The 15262-nt window shown below is 35.0% G+C and overlaps 2 protein-coding genes, 1 long non-coding RNA gene and 3 other non-coding genes across 6 annotated transcripts; 4 read left to right on the top strand and 2 right to left on the bottom strand.

Moving 5' to 3' along the window:
- Window positions 1-1316, top strand: LOC131603399 (uncharacterized). The gene is made up of 2 exons (XR_009284375.1): window positions 1-177; window positions 1056-1316. It is a non-coding gene; the product is annotated as an uncharacterized LOC131603399 (long non-coding RNA).
- On the top strand, window positions 229-307 carry LOC131608502 (small nucleolar RNA U31b). Its single transcript, XR_009285758.1, has one exon. It is a non-coding gene; the product is annotated as a small nucleolar RNA U31b (small nucleolar RNA).
- On the top strand, window positions 533-607 carry LOC131608431 (small nucleolar RNA Z195/SNORD33/SNORD32 family). The gene has a single exon (XR_009285692.1). It is a non-coding gene; the product is annotated as a small nucleolar RNA Z195/SNORD33/SNORD32 family (small nucleolar RNA).
- LOC131608432 (small nucleolar RNA Z196/R39/R59 family) lies at window positions 864-949 on the top strand. Its single transcript, XR_009285693.1, has one exon. It is a non-coding gene; the product is annotated as a small nucleolar RNA Z196/R39/R59 family (small nucleolar RNA).
- Window positions 1317-3913: 2597 nt separating the features above from the next.
- LOC131603398 (uncharacterized) lies at window positions 3914-6128 on the bottom strand. The gene has a single exon (XM_058875698.1). It carries the CDS (start codon window positions 5867-5869, stop codon window positions 4145-4147), a length of 1725 nt encoding a protein of 574 aa, XP_058731681.1. The 5' UTR covers window positions 5870-6128; the 3' UTR covers window positions 3914-4144.
- A 4366-nt stretch (window positions 6129-10494) lies between these two features.
- Window positions 10495-15262, bottom strand: LOC131607912 (uncharacterized). Its single transcript, XM_058879864.1, has 6 exons — window positions 14305-15262; window positions 13014-14216; window positions 12371-12589; window positions 11395-12252; window positions 10721-11314; window positions 10495-10624 (listed from the first exon to the last, which is right to left on the bottom strand). Exons 1-5 carry the CDS (start codon window positions 15260-15262, stop codon window positions 10737-10739), a joined length of 3816 nt encoding a protein of 1271 aa, XP_058735847.1. The 3' UTR covers window positions 10495-10624; window positions 10721-10736.

Genomic DNA, 15262 nt, shown 5'->3' with positions numbered 1-15262 from the left:
CTTTATACGATTTGGCCCAACCAAAAAAACCCTAGAATAGGCGCAGCGCATTGCGAAATTCGCGTTCCTTCCGTTACTACTAACCCTAGACACAAACCTTATATATACTCTCACACTTCCCTCACTTCTCATCAGCCAGCAGCCTTCCTCGGTACCAACGCCTGAGCAGCCTTCCTGGTATAGTTTCTTCAATTTTGTAATCATGTTTGTTGAATTTGTTTTTTTTAAGGATGTGATGATAATATTGTCGCCCCAGTCTTAATTTGCACTATAGGTGTAACATGGTGACTGACTCTTTATCTGATCCTGATATTTCATCTTCAATTTATTTATTCCCAAATTGCTTTTAATAATTTTCGATTTTCACTTTGAATCATTGATTTTATGGGATATGAGGATAAAACCTTTTAATGTGACATCCAGTCTTACTGTGACACATACATGGTGATAGATCGACTATCTGATCCCAAAATATGAAAATATATATTTTTTATTTTTAATTCTTTATTTTTGAATTTGTTTATGAATTGCAAGAAGAAATGATGATATTTATCCAACGGTTCTGTTATAGATGATGAAACAAACATGCACTACCATCTGATCTCTTGCAATTCATTTTAATTTATTAATTTAATAATTATTGTATTATTTGGTTAATTTTTTGTTAATTGCCTATGGTATCTGATGTCCAGAATATAGACATATGTCTTGTAGCTGAACATTTCGTTTTTACGGGCATATACTAAACTCTTACAGGACAAGCGACACAGGGGTGTTCGGGTTTTCCGAAATACAAGCCTACTGTTACTAATTTCCTGTTTACATTTCTATTAGTCAAATGTTTAATTTGTATTTTATGTTTCTGCAATCCATGATGCAAAAATTTCCGAATAATTATGATTTCTGTGATTAATTAAAGAAAAATCACCATCTTTCGGCTGAGATTGCATTTCAATTCATTCTTTCATGTCTAACTTGTAATGAATACGATATCTTCATATTTGTAACCAAATTTTGTTTAGTGCCTTGAATCTAATGTCTTTTTATTTCTCTAGCAAATTTTGTTATTTTTCACAGGAAATTTATGTAAAGTGATGTTGTGGATTCTCGATTTTGGATGATGTCAAGAATAGTTTTTGATTTCAAGTTGATAATAGTCTCCAAATTTTATGAAGATTTCGGTTCCTTTTGTTGGCACATGTAAATCATATTATGTAAATTGTAATTTCTTGATACATGATTTAATTATTTGTTTGTATATGTTCTAAATCTATACAAACAATAAATTGATATGTAAATTCTTTTTATTATGTTAATATTTGTGTTTATAAAAATTCATAATGAGTTGTGAGATATTGATTTTTTTTAAATAACCATGTATTAGGAGGAGGAGCCATCTAATATGGCTTCTTTTTGTATATTTTTTTCTATAAATGCACCAAGGTGCCATTTGAAATAGCTTATTGCAGAAAAGCTGCACGTAGGAGCCAAAATGTGCCTCCCTTTACATGTAATAATTTTGCTTCTACCTTTATAAGTAAAAACATTACAAGATTGTGAGTTTGTGATTTTACACCATAATAACTTTCCACCATAATCCAACTAGAAATATAAATAAATTATAAGTGTAAAAATTAAAAAAAGTTTTCGTCCAAATATATTATTCTAACAAACTTCTTAATTTATTTAATTCAGATATTATAATACTGGGGCATATAAATAATCTCCTACTTGGCCCCGTTTTTTTAGTTTTGATAATTTTGTTATTGATTTACACTTTTTTACCTTACATTATTAAGTTTATTAAAATTATTATTTAATTATTTTTAAAAATACAATTAAAATTAAAAATGATTTAGCATTATAATAATTTAGTTAATTGATAAAAATGAGATTTTTTTTTTAAAATAATCATGTATTAAAGGAGATGTAAAGAGAGAAAACGAGATAGGCATCAAGAAAGGGAATAAGCCATATGAGATGTAAAGGAGATGTAAAGAATATTTGTGATACACTATAGTAATTATTAAATAGAAGATATATATTTTAAAAAATGCAATTTATGTGAGTGAGGTAGGTTGCCATGCTTACTTAAAAAAAAGTTTTTTTTTTTAAAATGTTTAAATGTGTTTGTTTTTTTCCGTTGTATTTGATTATTTTTTAATATAATTTACTATATTTTAGAATAGAATTTAGCTCGGTATGTTATAACTTTTTAGTCTAAATATAATAGTAGCCCTTAAGCAATTTTACATTCAATTCATTTATAAAATCTGTTTATGGCTGCAAAACCAGAACGTCTACTTTACTCTAGTGAAAGAAAGCAACAAAAAATTGCATCAGCTAATGGTTGCCAACATTTGGTGATTCGTTGATAGCCAATTTCTCAGATGACTATTTTGCACCTGCTATTGGTACATGAAATTAGGGGTGCTCAAAACCAAACCAACCCAATAGAAAACCGCAAACCAAACCAAACCAAACCGAAACCGCAAAAAACCGCATTTAGTTCGGATTAGTTTGGGTCATATTTTAATAAAACCGCACGGTTCGGTTCGGTTTGCGGTTTGTATTTTGTAAACCGAACCAAACCGAATCAAACCGCATTATGTTACAACCTAACTTTTACTTAACTCACATCCAACCCAAACTTATATGTATTATACCTTAGCCTTATGATTAAGAACAATTTTCTCGTCCTTACACATATGATTTTAGTCCCGATCTTTTCAAATCTCTAATAGTATTATCACGCCTTCTTTGCCACATACATCTTCCCTCTTTTTCTATAATCTCTACTCTCTTATATTCTTTCTTTTTTACCTTCTTATTTTTATGCAAATGTTCCCTATTTCAGATTCATTTTAATCGCACATCTTCTTCTCTAATCTCTCAACTCTTTTGTTTTTTCTTTTTCATTTCTAATAATTTTTATATTGTTTTATAATATTATTTTATGTTTATTATTTAACTTTTGTCTAATTTAACTTTTACATATTAAATAGAAAGTTGTTGTCAAAACATGACGAGTTTTGTTGTTATTTGATAGTGTATGAATGTCTAAATACAAAGTTATGTTGTCATCTATATGTATGTATTGTTCAATAAAATATTTGTAAAAAACCGAACCAACCGAACCGAACCAAACCGCATTAGTTTGGTTTGGTTCGGATTTTTTTTAAAAGCCAACCGAACCAAACCAAACCGCACGATTTTTTCTCTTGCGGTTCGGATGATTTTTTTCGTCAAAACCGCCCAAACCGCACCGCGATCACCCCTACATGAAATGATGTAATTTTGGCAGTTGTTCAATCCTTTTTGCATTGCAATTGTCAAAGACTATATTCTAACTGCAGTAAAACTCAAATTAGAGGCAATTTCGGTATAAAGTAGTTATATATTGAGCGAAACCTAATGACTGATAACAAGGTGGTGTATCTCTATCCAATTTATTTTCTAATAATGCATAGCTGTGCCTCTAATATAAACTTAACCTCAATATAAGTATTAATAACAGCTCTTTTCTTTGTTAAATGTTTAGGTCAATTTCTGTTTCTACATGAACACAAACTGATGAGCATCAAATTAGCGATGCCTTTTAATTTGTATGATCAATTAAACAGATATAGGTTAAGGTCTTGACAAGCTGTGTTAGCAATGCAAGAAAATGACAGAAATGTTGTAAACTAAATACATAAATAAATGGTGTTAGATACCTGCGGCATACAGAAATGATGCAAAAAATACATAAATAGACGGTGTTAGACACTTCCTTGTGGCATACAAATTAGTTCAAAGTAGAAATGATGTATAAGATCAGTTATTCTTATACAGTGATGTAAACTAAATAAAAATTGCCGGTGTTAGATTTGTTTTGAGGAGTGACGGATGGGATGGGGAATGGGAAAAGCAGTTTACGAGGAAGTGCATAACTTAAGAAAAAGAGAGAGCGATTCTATGATATGCTGTATACAAAATCATGATAATCAACACAAGAAATAAATCATCAATCAATACAATAAAAGAACAAGCAAGTACAACTGTGAGCTTAAATGTAACCTCTTTCTGTGAATCTGAAACTGAATCCAGAACAAAGATCTGATTGTACAACGAATACGTTTCAAAATAAGCAGTTCCAACCTGATCAACATGTATTAACTCCATCTTTGCAATCACTAGTTAAATTATAGAATGTTTCGACCCGAGTCTTTCCACGGTAAAAGACTTCCGTATCTACCGCAACTCTCATGTACCCATCAAACTCAACAGGCTTTCCATTGTTGAGAAGACTGGTTTCATTGTACCATTCACTCGAATTCCCCCACAGTTCCTTATAATCATCAAGCAAATGGACTTTGAAACTCGATCTCAACTTATCAAAGTAATTATAATACGGCTCATTAGTAGCAACATACAAATTCCTCCAAGGCTGAACCATCCCTTTGAGCTTGTCAAGAAGAATATCCGGCGAAGTATCGGAATCCAAATGAGGCCATAGCTCCTTATTTTGAGCTTTCTCCCCGCGAACCACATGAACTGCATCGAAATCCCAGTCCATTCTTCCACTAATCTCGGTAACAATGTTCATCAACCTCTTAGATTTCCACAAAGCATGCCAAGGTCTCTGAATATACTTCGCAGCTTGACCTTCACAAACCCTATACCAATAATTCTCAGGCTCAGGCGAATCGAATTGCCTCCAAATGACAGTGCTCTTATCTTTCTGAAGCTGCATAGGAGTAACCTTATGAGTAACAACTTTCCTAACAGGAACCTTCCTTTTCTTAAGATGAGTCTTATCCCATCTCTTCCAATCTCTCAAAAACTCACCTTCTTCCACAATAGAAGCAACCTCCTTCAAATGCTCGAAATCAAAGTAATACCTAAAATCCTTCCCTTCCTCATCTTTATTACTAGGGTTATACATTGAACCTAAACAAACACTCAAATCCATAACAAAAGTTCTATTCAAAAACATAGCTTCCCCCAAACCACACAAGAAACTCCACATATAATGATTCATCCCCTTGCAATAATCACCACCGCGCGAATAATACAAATACTTACCACTCCTGAAATTACTCTCCGATCCCAACGTCGGAATCGTGTCATTAATCTCATCATCTCTCGTCGAAATTGGCGGTGTCATTTTCCCCTTACTACCTCCTGTTCTTGACCGGAGCACCGGATTTCGACGCGCGTTAACGCCAGAATGAAATCGGCCAGCGTGAATAACCTTATAGTGACAGTCATCAGTTACAGTAATCTTAAATCTCCGAAAATCACGGTACTTCCGCCATGATTTCTCTCTCTTGTTACGGAAGCGCCAGGATACATCGCACTCGCCGGGAACTGTTCCGTTTACAGGAGTTCGATACTCGAAGAATGAGATTGATTTGAAAGCGCGGAGGTTGAATCTCTGGATAGTGATAAGAACTCTCGGATCGGAACAGTTTACGGTTTCAGGGAGGTCTTCACAGGTAATCGAGGAGTTAGCGATTTTCTCCTCGGATTTCTCGATTATAGCTTCGGTGACGGCGGGGGTGGAATTAGCGGCGACGGCGGAGGAGGGAAGAGGGAGAGGCGAGTCCTGAGGGGAAAGAGCGATGTCTTCGCCGGTTTTGATGACGGAGGTGTCGATTTGGAAGGTGGAGTTTTGGGTTTGGGTGAAGAGGTTTGTGAGAGCTGGGGAAGATTGGAGCCATGGATCGGGTGGTTGGTATGTGATGGCGATGACGGTGAAGATGAGAACGGAGAAGACGAAGATTGAGAAACAGAGGTTGCTTATGAGTTTGATTACGTTTTGGGCTATGGGTTCGGTTCTGGTGGTGGTTGTGGTTGAGTTTGAGTTAGAGTTAGAATCTTTCATTTTTTTGGGGTTAGTTTTGAGATCTGAAATTGGTAATGTAATGCGTGTGAGTGGAGAAAGAGCGTGGTTGGAGATTAGAGAGGTTAGTGTGGTGGTGAATGGTGATAGTGACGGTGGATCTGATGCTGAGTTTGGTGAGCAGCTGTATTCACTGAAGGTGTCATTTGGCTTACTTGGGTTTACTGTCGCGGCTCGCGACTTCCCAGTTGTAAGAAAAGCAGAGGAAGCCTTCACTTTTACTTCATCATCATCTTCACTTCGCCATTTTCTTTCTTTTTAAAAAACTAGCGGGATACCCGTGCGTTCGCACGGGTACTGGTGTGGTATGCTCATTTATTTTAGATTATTTATTTTGTATAAAAAATTATATGAAAAAAGAAAGATTGATACACGTACTTGTTCCCAAAATATAATAAAAATAAAATGAAATATTTTTAAAACATTATTTTTGATTTAAAATTATTGTCAAAAATATTTAAACCAATAATAAAGTTGTTTTATTACTATTTAATATTAGACGTACACCCGTGCGGTGCACTGATAAATTTTATAAATTATAATTTTATCTGGTAATTTAAAATATATTATTATAAATATTTGAGATTAAAATATTAATTGTGAATTTACAATATTAAAAAAATAAAATATGTAGAAAAAGAATTTCAAACCCTTCTAATAGAGTCGAATATGAAATATATAATAAAAAAAATTAATATTTTATATGTTAGGTATCTATTATTTTTATATGTAATAACAAATATATAAATTAAATTTGTAGAATTTATATAAGCTGCCATCATTTTGCATATAAATTATTTTTATTTAAAAAATAGAAGAATTTAATAGATATAAAAATATATTAAAAAAATTAAGAATAACAATAATCAAACTGAAGTTCAAACATAATGTGAAACCAAACAAAATTATCCATCTTACGATTTCTAAATGTCACGAGGACTACGTACGCATCAGAAAATAAACCAAACAAAAAATAACCAGAGGCTGATTATGCTTTTTTATAGGAAGCCAAATGTGAAAAACTAATAAAAGGGTTTTTCCTTCCTTTTGAAATTCCTGAAAGGTTCAAAGAAAAAAAAACCAAAAAGGATGATAAATAAACAAAAAAATATACTAACCATATGCAAATTATCCCTCATTATAAAATGGGTTGATGACTACATGGAGACCTAAAATAGTACTTCTAAAATTAATTGGTGTTGAGTTCACCTCTTCAGTGTAAGGATAACAACTTTCAAACTATTCAAGGACTGATCAATTTCTAAGACTACTGTAAGTTGTCTACTCTGATTTTTGCTTTGACCTTCTTGCAGACCCGCTTGTACATCTCCCAACGAATTTCAGAACCGCGTCAATTAGAATAACCGGCAACGCAACCGCCAAAACCAAAAGCCACTCATTGAAGCTCAGGGGCACAATGCTAAATACTTGAGCTAATAATGACACATACAAGATCAAAAAATGCAGCCCAAATGAAATAGACATTGCCAAAAGAAGCCAAAGATTCACCCACGGGGCATTGTCAAAAGGCTTCCATCTTTAGACAGATCATTGAGAGAATTAAACATTTCACTGGCTACCAACACGGAGAGGGATAATGTCATAGCTTTGACTTTACCGATATGGAAGTAGTCACATGGGTTGTCGTCAAAAGAGATGACTCTAGAACCAACGGTTAAGGGAGCTGCACTGAAGTTATTCCAAGAGGAGCATTGACTCCAGTTGGCCAGCTGAGAGTAAGTCACAAGAGTATGTCCATCCCCACCGAGGTCAATTCCCAACAGGGAACCATGTGTATACCATATAGTGAAGACGCCAACAGTAGCTAATCCCAACATAAATTCCAATAACTTGTGAAGTATAACAAAATGAGTTCCCAACATGTTCCTTAAATCAATTGCTAATCATTTACTCTGTAAGCTAATACTTATTTGAGAAATGAAAACCATAACCTTTGGCGGTGGATCCCATTTGTAGTGTTTAGAAGGTTAATAGTCAATTGATAGTATCAGATTCATAGAACTTATTCAATCAGAAACATCACTAAATTAGTTTTGGCTTGCATAAAGAAACATCTAGAATTCTATAATCAAGATTGCAATTATTCACTATTTATATTCTTTATTCCTAAGAGTTCCACATTGGATATTAATATGGCCTAAATAATGGTTATCAGTGGTGGGCATCCCTTAACTTAACCCAAATTCTAGGAGTTTTTTTATGATTCTTCTCCAAGGCCTTCAAGCTCACAGAATCTGATTGCAAATATTATAACACAAGCTTTATATCCAAGTAATAAACGATAATGTGTTCTGGTCATTAAAAGGAATTAAATTTAACTGATCTGACATTAGATATAATTTTCTAAGTAACATAGTAGATATCATTATGTAGTCATTTGAATCATCAGGCCAAAACCATCCAGTAGTAAGAAAAGGCATTGATTGTTCATGACCTAAGCATGCCTTAGGATTTAAACACCACATTACCAACAATCACACTTCTGCATGAGAAAACAAACACCTTGCTGCACCAAACTGAAGGCTCCCTGCTGCACCTGACTAAAACTACAAACAGCAGCGCTGTCGCTATGACAAGACTAAGACAACCTCCCCTCAACAAAATCAGCAGATCAATCCTCAGTGAAACCCAAACATGCTCTAGGATGCGAGAACCATTGCGTAATATTATTTGCTATCGATCCACATTTTATATGTAACCATTTCCAAGATAAAATCTTCACCTCTTCCACCATTTTTCCAAGATTTATATCCTTACTTTGAAAACCAAATAACTGTCAACTTCGACGATGTTGTTCTGTCTCGACAAAACAATCCTTTGAATAGAACCAAATGATACCACCTGTCGGATTACAATGCTGACTTTACTCCTAGCCACCTAATGTGTGGTGTTGTAAGATTTTTATTTTCTAATCACAGGGCTAGAAAAATAGGATTTACCCTCTGTAGAGGTCCAAAGCAAGTTGAACCATAATCTTATACGCAAGTTTCTTTTGCCTATTTTTTGATCAAGTATAGTTTCAGCGTTCCACCGGTAAGAAACTCGACGATAACACAACATGCCCCGGAAGGAAGGGTTTCCTGATTGTCGGTAGAGTTTTTTTGAAGGAATCTTAAGATTCGAAGTTTCCATTGAAGCTCCGACAAACTGTTGCATAAATAATTACAAAACAATCACTAATCCGAAAAGTTATTCATGATTTATCGATGCGAAATATTGTATGATGTAGCAGACATTAATTTCAATAAATGAGATTCAAAAGACGAAGTCATTACCTACCTTTGTGACCTTTGGTTGGTCAAGTTTGTGCCAGATGACAACTTACTGCCTAAAAGATGTGCGTAAAATAGAAGTTTCAGCAGCAGCGGCGACACCATCATCACCCCAATCCAACACTTTCACTCTAAAGATTAAAATACAAACGTTATAAAAGAATACATCTCGATACAAATGGGAGAGAAAAAATGTCTTTATTCTGCACTGCTTTTACTGATTAGAAAGGATAACAAAATTGGCATACTGCTATATTCTTCATAGACCACTACTTTTTCTTTTCTTTATAATTTTTCTTTGAGTCAAAGGGTTTATTTTTGCAGTGATACTATTAAAGTGAGATTGAATAATTGACTGTGTATGGTAAAACTGATACACATTGACACAGAAGATAAAATTTGTTGCTTCCATAAAAATCGATCACAAACATAATGCAAATAAATATATATCTGCAACATCTTGGAATTGCACAGAAAGGCCCAAGGCCTTCACAAGCTAGACCTGCAGCAAATGTAACGGCATGTTGTTCCAATATCCCAACATCAAAGCATCTTGTAGGGAATCAGCGATGGAAGAGATTCATGCCAGTTCCACCTCCCATCGCAGTATGGATTGTGATAATGTCTCTGTCTGCTTTAGCTTCTGCGATTAAAGCCTCTGCAAAGTATGTTGTGTAAGACTGTGTAGTAGCCTTGACTTTGAATTGCTTTCCAGTTGGTGGATCCAACTTGGCAACTCCTACAAAATAAAACCAACTTGCATATCTGCTAGGAATATTAGATATAAGTTATATATTAATATTAAAAGAATAAGTTTCTTTTAATATATAACTTATAAACGATAACAGTATGTATATTAAAAGATTAAGTCTTTTTTAACTCATCAAAATTTAATATATAACTTATACATTGCTAACTAATATCTAACAATTTAAATGTATTAACATGTTAAGTTAGTTCAACTATCAATAGTTGCAGATAGCAGTGTAACACAAACTTGAAAATACAAATATCAAGTAGTTCACAATAATATCTAACTGCCAAAATAAATACGAATTCATAATACATTCTAATATTATGCTACATTCTGATGTTGTATTTCTCCAAGGAAAAATAACAGAAATGTCAAAAACTTAAACATCCCACATTACTCGTTCACGTTCACACAGCCAACATATCTGCAAAATAGATGATATCCATTAATTATCAATTACCACTACTATACAAAAAATACTATGACATAATATTGATATTTGTAGTTAATCTCAAAGAATAGCTTATTCTGCTTTAGATTGGATAAGAGTCTAGTTGTGTCATTTTCAATTCAATTCATGGACAACATAGTTACAGTCATATTGTAGGAGTCATACTCACTTCATACAGGGGCAGTAAAGTTGTAGGATAACGGGAGCAGCAACTCTTCTAAGACGGATAAAAATGCAGCCTGTTTCAGAACAATTATCATCCTTCAGTAGCAATGAAAATATCAAGAAGTCACAAAAAAGTATTAACACAATAGCAAAAATATATAATGGGTTACCGTAATTAAGTTTATCTCATATGTTATTGAAAACCTCTTTGTAAACGACGTTTGTAGTGGTTCCTTTGAACTTGCCCTTATCATCATGTACCAATATTTTGATTCCTTGTTTGGTTGTGACCCTTGATAGAGCGACATATATTTGACCGTGGGTGAATACATCTCTTGGCAAGTAAAGTCCTACCGTATCCAAAGACTGGCCCTGGGATTTGTTAATAGTCATTGCATATGAGACTATTATTGGAAATTGTCGTCTATTTAGTTTGAACGGCCAAGGGGATTGTGAGGGTGACATATCCATCCGAGGGATGTAAACTAAATTTCCAAAACCCTTTCCAGCCATTATTTTAGCTTCAACGACATGGGTTGCCATCTTTGTTATAATTAGCCTTGTGCCGTTACACAAACCTTCTGACTGATCAATGTTTCGCATTAGCATAACAGGTGTTCCAACCTTTAACTTTATGTGATGGTTAGGCAAACCAGATGTTCGTAGAGAACTAAGAAACTCAGGCGCAAGGATGTCAACTACGGTCGGATCATGAATTTCAGATTTATCAACTGAATTACAACTATAGTAATCGCGTATCTCTCCTATATATCAAACATAAATATATCAGAAAAAAGAACTAAACATATAAAATTTAAAATTGGAAGGGGATTAGGCAAACAACCTGGCATTAAGGCAAGAAGGTGATCGTTTATCTCATCAACAACTTCTAACGTGGAAGCGAGTATTGCTCGACTTTTGAGGTAATCGTTAGATTTGTAATTTTGAATGAAATCAGGGTATGTACTACTGACAATGCCAACAATAGGATCGTCGAAGTCCGTTATTAAAAGTTCAGGGGGTATTTCAATTTCAGCAACACCGTCGTTTGGTTCTGAAACTTTGCCTTCACCAATTCTCAGAAGCCAATTAGAAAAGTCTGCAATCTCTCTCCTATCTTGTTCAGTTGGCCCAGAATGCAGCCGCATGTTCTGTGTTAACGTTAAGACCTGAACTGAATGCCATATATAAGAAGCATTTATCGTAGAGTGTACGATATCAGAACGACTCCCTCTTGGAACAACAGGCAAAATCTGTCTAAAATCACCACCAAATACAACAACCTTGCCACCGAACACATCCTTGGAGTTACTATAGGTACTCATTACATCCTTCAAAGTTCTGTCAAGTGCTTCTAAAGCATGCTTGTGTGCCATGGGTGCTTCATCCCATATAATAAGTTTTGTTTGCCTAAGAAGCTCTCCAACATCATCGTTATATTCTACGTTGCAAGTAGAATTATCCAATGTTGGTACAGGTATCTTGAACTTAGAATGAGCGGTTCTACCTCCAGGCAATAAAAGAGAAGCTATTCCACTGGTTGCAACGGTTAAACAAATATCATGTTTGGACCTCAATTTGCTTGCAAGTGTCCTCCACATGTAGGTTTTACCAGTGCCGCCATAACCATGTAGGAAGAACACGCCACCCTTTTGCGCCTGGACAGACTCCATAATTCTTTCATAGATACCCCTCTGTTCATCTAATAAAGAGTTGATAACATAAACATTTATGATTATTGATGATAAGTAGGCCACGAAATAAGACGTAACAATGACAATGGAAAGGTAAAAAGTAAGGTACTAATCATGAATACAAACCTGTAAGAGCATTAAAGAGATTTGTGAATTCGGATCTCATTGTCGACGCATCGTAATTACGTTCATCATATATGAGTCTATTGCCTAACTGTTGCAGAACATACCCATCCGGATATGGAATTGGCTTAAAATCTGTGAGACTCCTTCGGTTTGCCTGAAGGAGTTTTTCAATTTCTATTAACGTCAAATTCTGTAATTCGGCTTCCGTCAATAGCAACTCTGGACACATTGATATGAGAAAACGAAGTTCGAAAGTAGTTAGAATACTTGGTAGTTAAGTAAGAAAACACATACATATGTCGGGTTAATAAGTCGAAGGCATGGAATAATATGTATGTTTAATCTATAAGATTAGAGTCATCAATGATGAAAGACCAAACACTTATTCACCACAGCAGGTCAAAAAATAGCATGTACATTAGTTATACAATACTTTCGGCAATGATACTGAGTCTATATGTGGTTACAATACTTTTTAGGTGAAGATTATATATGTTGTTGGATGCTGGCATATAAAAGGTATATCATTAATTCATTTGCAATACGGATGGTAAGTTACAGAAACATAATTGTTAGAAATATATAAGGTAGTACGTAAACAAATAATACTAAACAAAATCTATGATATTGAGATGTGTTAAACCTGGATTTTGAGCCAGTTGTCTTTGGGCATGCAACACACCATCCGCTAATAGCACCCATGATTCTTTCCAAACATGAGCAGGGCGATTAACAGCACCTGACAAAAGCATAACGACGAAAAGTTTGCGAAGAAAATGACCTGAACCCCATTCACTCGCCTCTTTGATAGCTCCAATGTATTCTCTATCATCTTCAAGAAAGCCCATTGCAAAGCATGCATCCCTAAATGTATCATATTGGTTGTCACCAATTTTCCGAATTTCCTCATAAGTCGTCGGTCCCTTGATTACCGTTAACATCATCCGCAGGTAAAACAATTCTCCAGTGGTTGGTGGAACCCATATCAAACGACCGATGGTGAACCCCTTTTTGCGAGGTTTCCACATTCTTTTTCTCTTATCATAAACAAATTTTGATACAAATTGGCCGTATGTTAGTGTTCGGGCTTCTTCGTATTTCCCATTTGCAACCAGCCAAGCAGTAAACATGGATTCGGTGACACTTGCATTTTCCAATATATTTTCCATTCGATCGTGATCGGTGTAGTAAATAGCTTTCTCACCTATTAAATGATAGAACATACGTTCGACTGCAGGTTTTCTGCCATGAATATTGTAAGAGTAAATTCGCCAAGACGCTTCACTCGGGGATACATACCTGCAGTCCAGATATTGTTTGATTTCATCAACTGGCTCCTTGTCATTCCTTGAAACTGTTGCCGTGATTCTATCAAAGCCTTTGTGTATATATTTGAAAAGATATTTGATGGATGTACTTTGGTTACACCATTCCATGTTTATATGTGCATGGTATTTCAAAAGTAGTCTTGTATTGAAAGGTACAACATGTCGATTGTCCAGCTCGATACCATTTTTTTGAATAACATGGGAGATTGACCTTCTTCTATAAAGGGGATAACCTTCAGCATCAACGATTGTGTCTTCAATGAACTTCTTCGGGAAGTACTTCGAGCACTTTCTATTTTTCATACATGGTGAGTTCATCCGTGATAGACCACAAGGTCCATGCATCATGTGTGCCTTAACTAAATTGTATAAAGTTGGATGAAGATTAGGGTCTGGGATTTCTGCACAAATGATGTTATCTATGTCCGAAGGTGTTGGATATTTGCTTTGAGGGTGCAAGAAGATCAAAATGTGTGCATGCGGCAATCCCCGCTTTTGAAATTCAATCGTGTACATAACTGTAAACGTAATAGTTAGTTAAGGATTGCTGTCCATGGAACAAAAATGATTGAAAAATTGCATTATTAATTTAAGAACACCACTTACATGCCAAGACTTTTCCGAGAACATGGTGTTTTGTAATATCATTCATGAGTTCATCAAACTTGATTTTGAAAACTTTTGTAATAATATCTGGTCGATCGTGCGGCTTTAACCCAGTTCCAGACAATGCACGGGTGATTTCTGGCCAATTGGGATTGCAAGTAAATGTAACAAATAAGTCAGGGAATCCCAACCTACTTGAAATGGCCATCCCATCAAAATACAATTGATCCATGTATCTCTTGCTACCAACAAAAGTAGATGGTAATACTACACGTTTTCCTCGCTTTGATCGTCGACTTGGCTCGCCACCACCACATTGATCATTCAACTTATTGTATTTACCAACTCTTAACTTTGATTGATTGTCCCTCAACCAATTAAGTCGTTCAGACTCCATCATTGCATAACCGTCAACTAAGAACTGTTGAAATAGCCGTCTTGAGTGAAGTAATGTTTTAGCCTCGTTGTGGCGTTCCTGCAATCGGAATGATAGCCAATCTTTGATGGACTGACGATTTCTCCTATTAACTTCAGTTTGATGTTCATATTTCTTCAATATATTTTTCCTGTATCCATCTTCTCCATACACAAAAATGAGAGGGTATTGATATGCTAAGTACGCAGCATGAAACTCATCAATGCGTTGCAAATGACCATCGCGTGGTTGAATGATTATGTCTCTTTTAGAGGCAGAATCAATATCTCCAACAATCAGAGCAGCAACTTCTGACACAGTGGGTCTATTGTACACCCGTCCGTCCTCGGGTCTATCACTAATGAGCCTCAGCTTTAAGTCTAAGAAATTATTAGACTTCAAAAGATCCCTTGCCATCCTAAAAGCCTTTGCATGAACATTGAACTCGTCTAACATAAGCTTCAGCTTAGTGACAATCTCCCTTTGGACCACTTTATTTTCCCTGTAAATTTGGAATGAATAATATGTGAAAAATTGAAACAT

The sequence above is a fragment of the Vicia villosa genome, linkage group LG5 (genome assembly GCF_029867415.1).
Source record: "Vicia villosa cultivar HV-30 ecotype Madison, WI linkage group LG5, Vvil1.0, whole genome shotgun sequence".
NCBI classification, from domain to species: domain Eukaryota; kingdom Viridiplantae; phylum Streptophyta; class Magnoliopsida; order Fabales; family Fabaceae; genus Vicia; species Vicia villosa.
Note: the sequence above shows the minus strand (reverse complement) of the source record. Positions and strands in the feature narration are given on the sequence as shown.

What these genes read in the sequence shown, in the direction of transcription:
- LOC131603398 (XM_058875698.1), bottom strand. Translation starts at nt 5,869, where the DNA reads ATGAAAGATTCTAACTCTAACTCAAACTCAACCACAACCACCACCAGA.
- LOC131607912 (XM_058879864.1), bottom strand. Translation starts at nt 15,262, where the DNA reads ATGTTTCAATTTTTCACATATTATTCATTCCAAATTTACAGGGAAAAT. An exon ending in TCTCGGAAAAGTCTTGGCAT is followed by an intron (nt 14,217 to 14,304) that starts GTAAGTGGTGTT and finishes TTACGTTTACAG; the next exon opens with TTATGTACACGATTGAATTT. An exon ending in ACAACTGGCTCAAAATCCAG is followed by an intron (nt 12,590 to 13,013) that starts GTTTAACACATC and finishes CAATGTGTCCAG; the next exon opens with AGTTGCTATTGACGGAAGCC.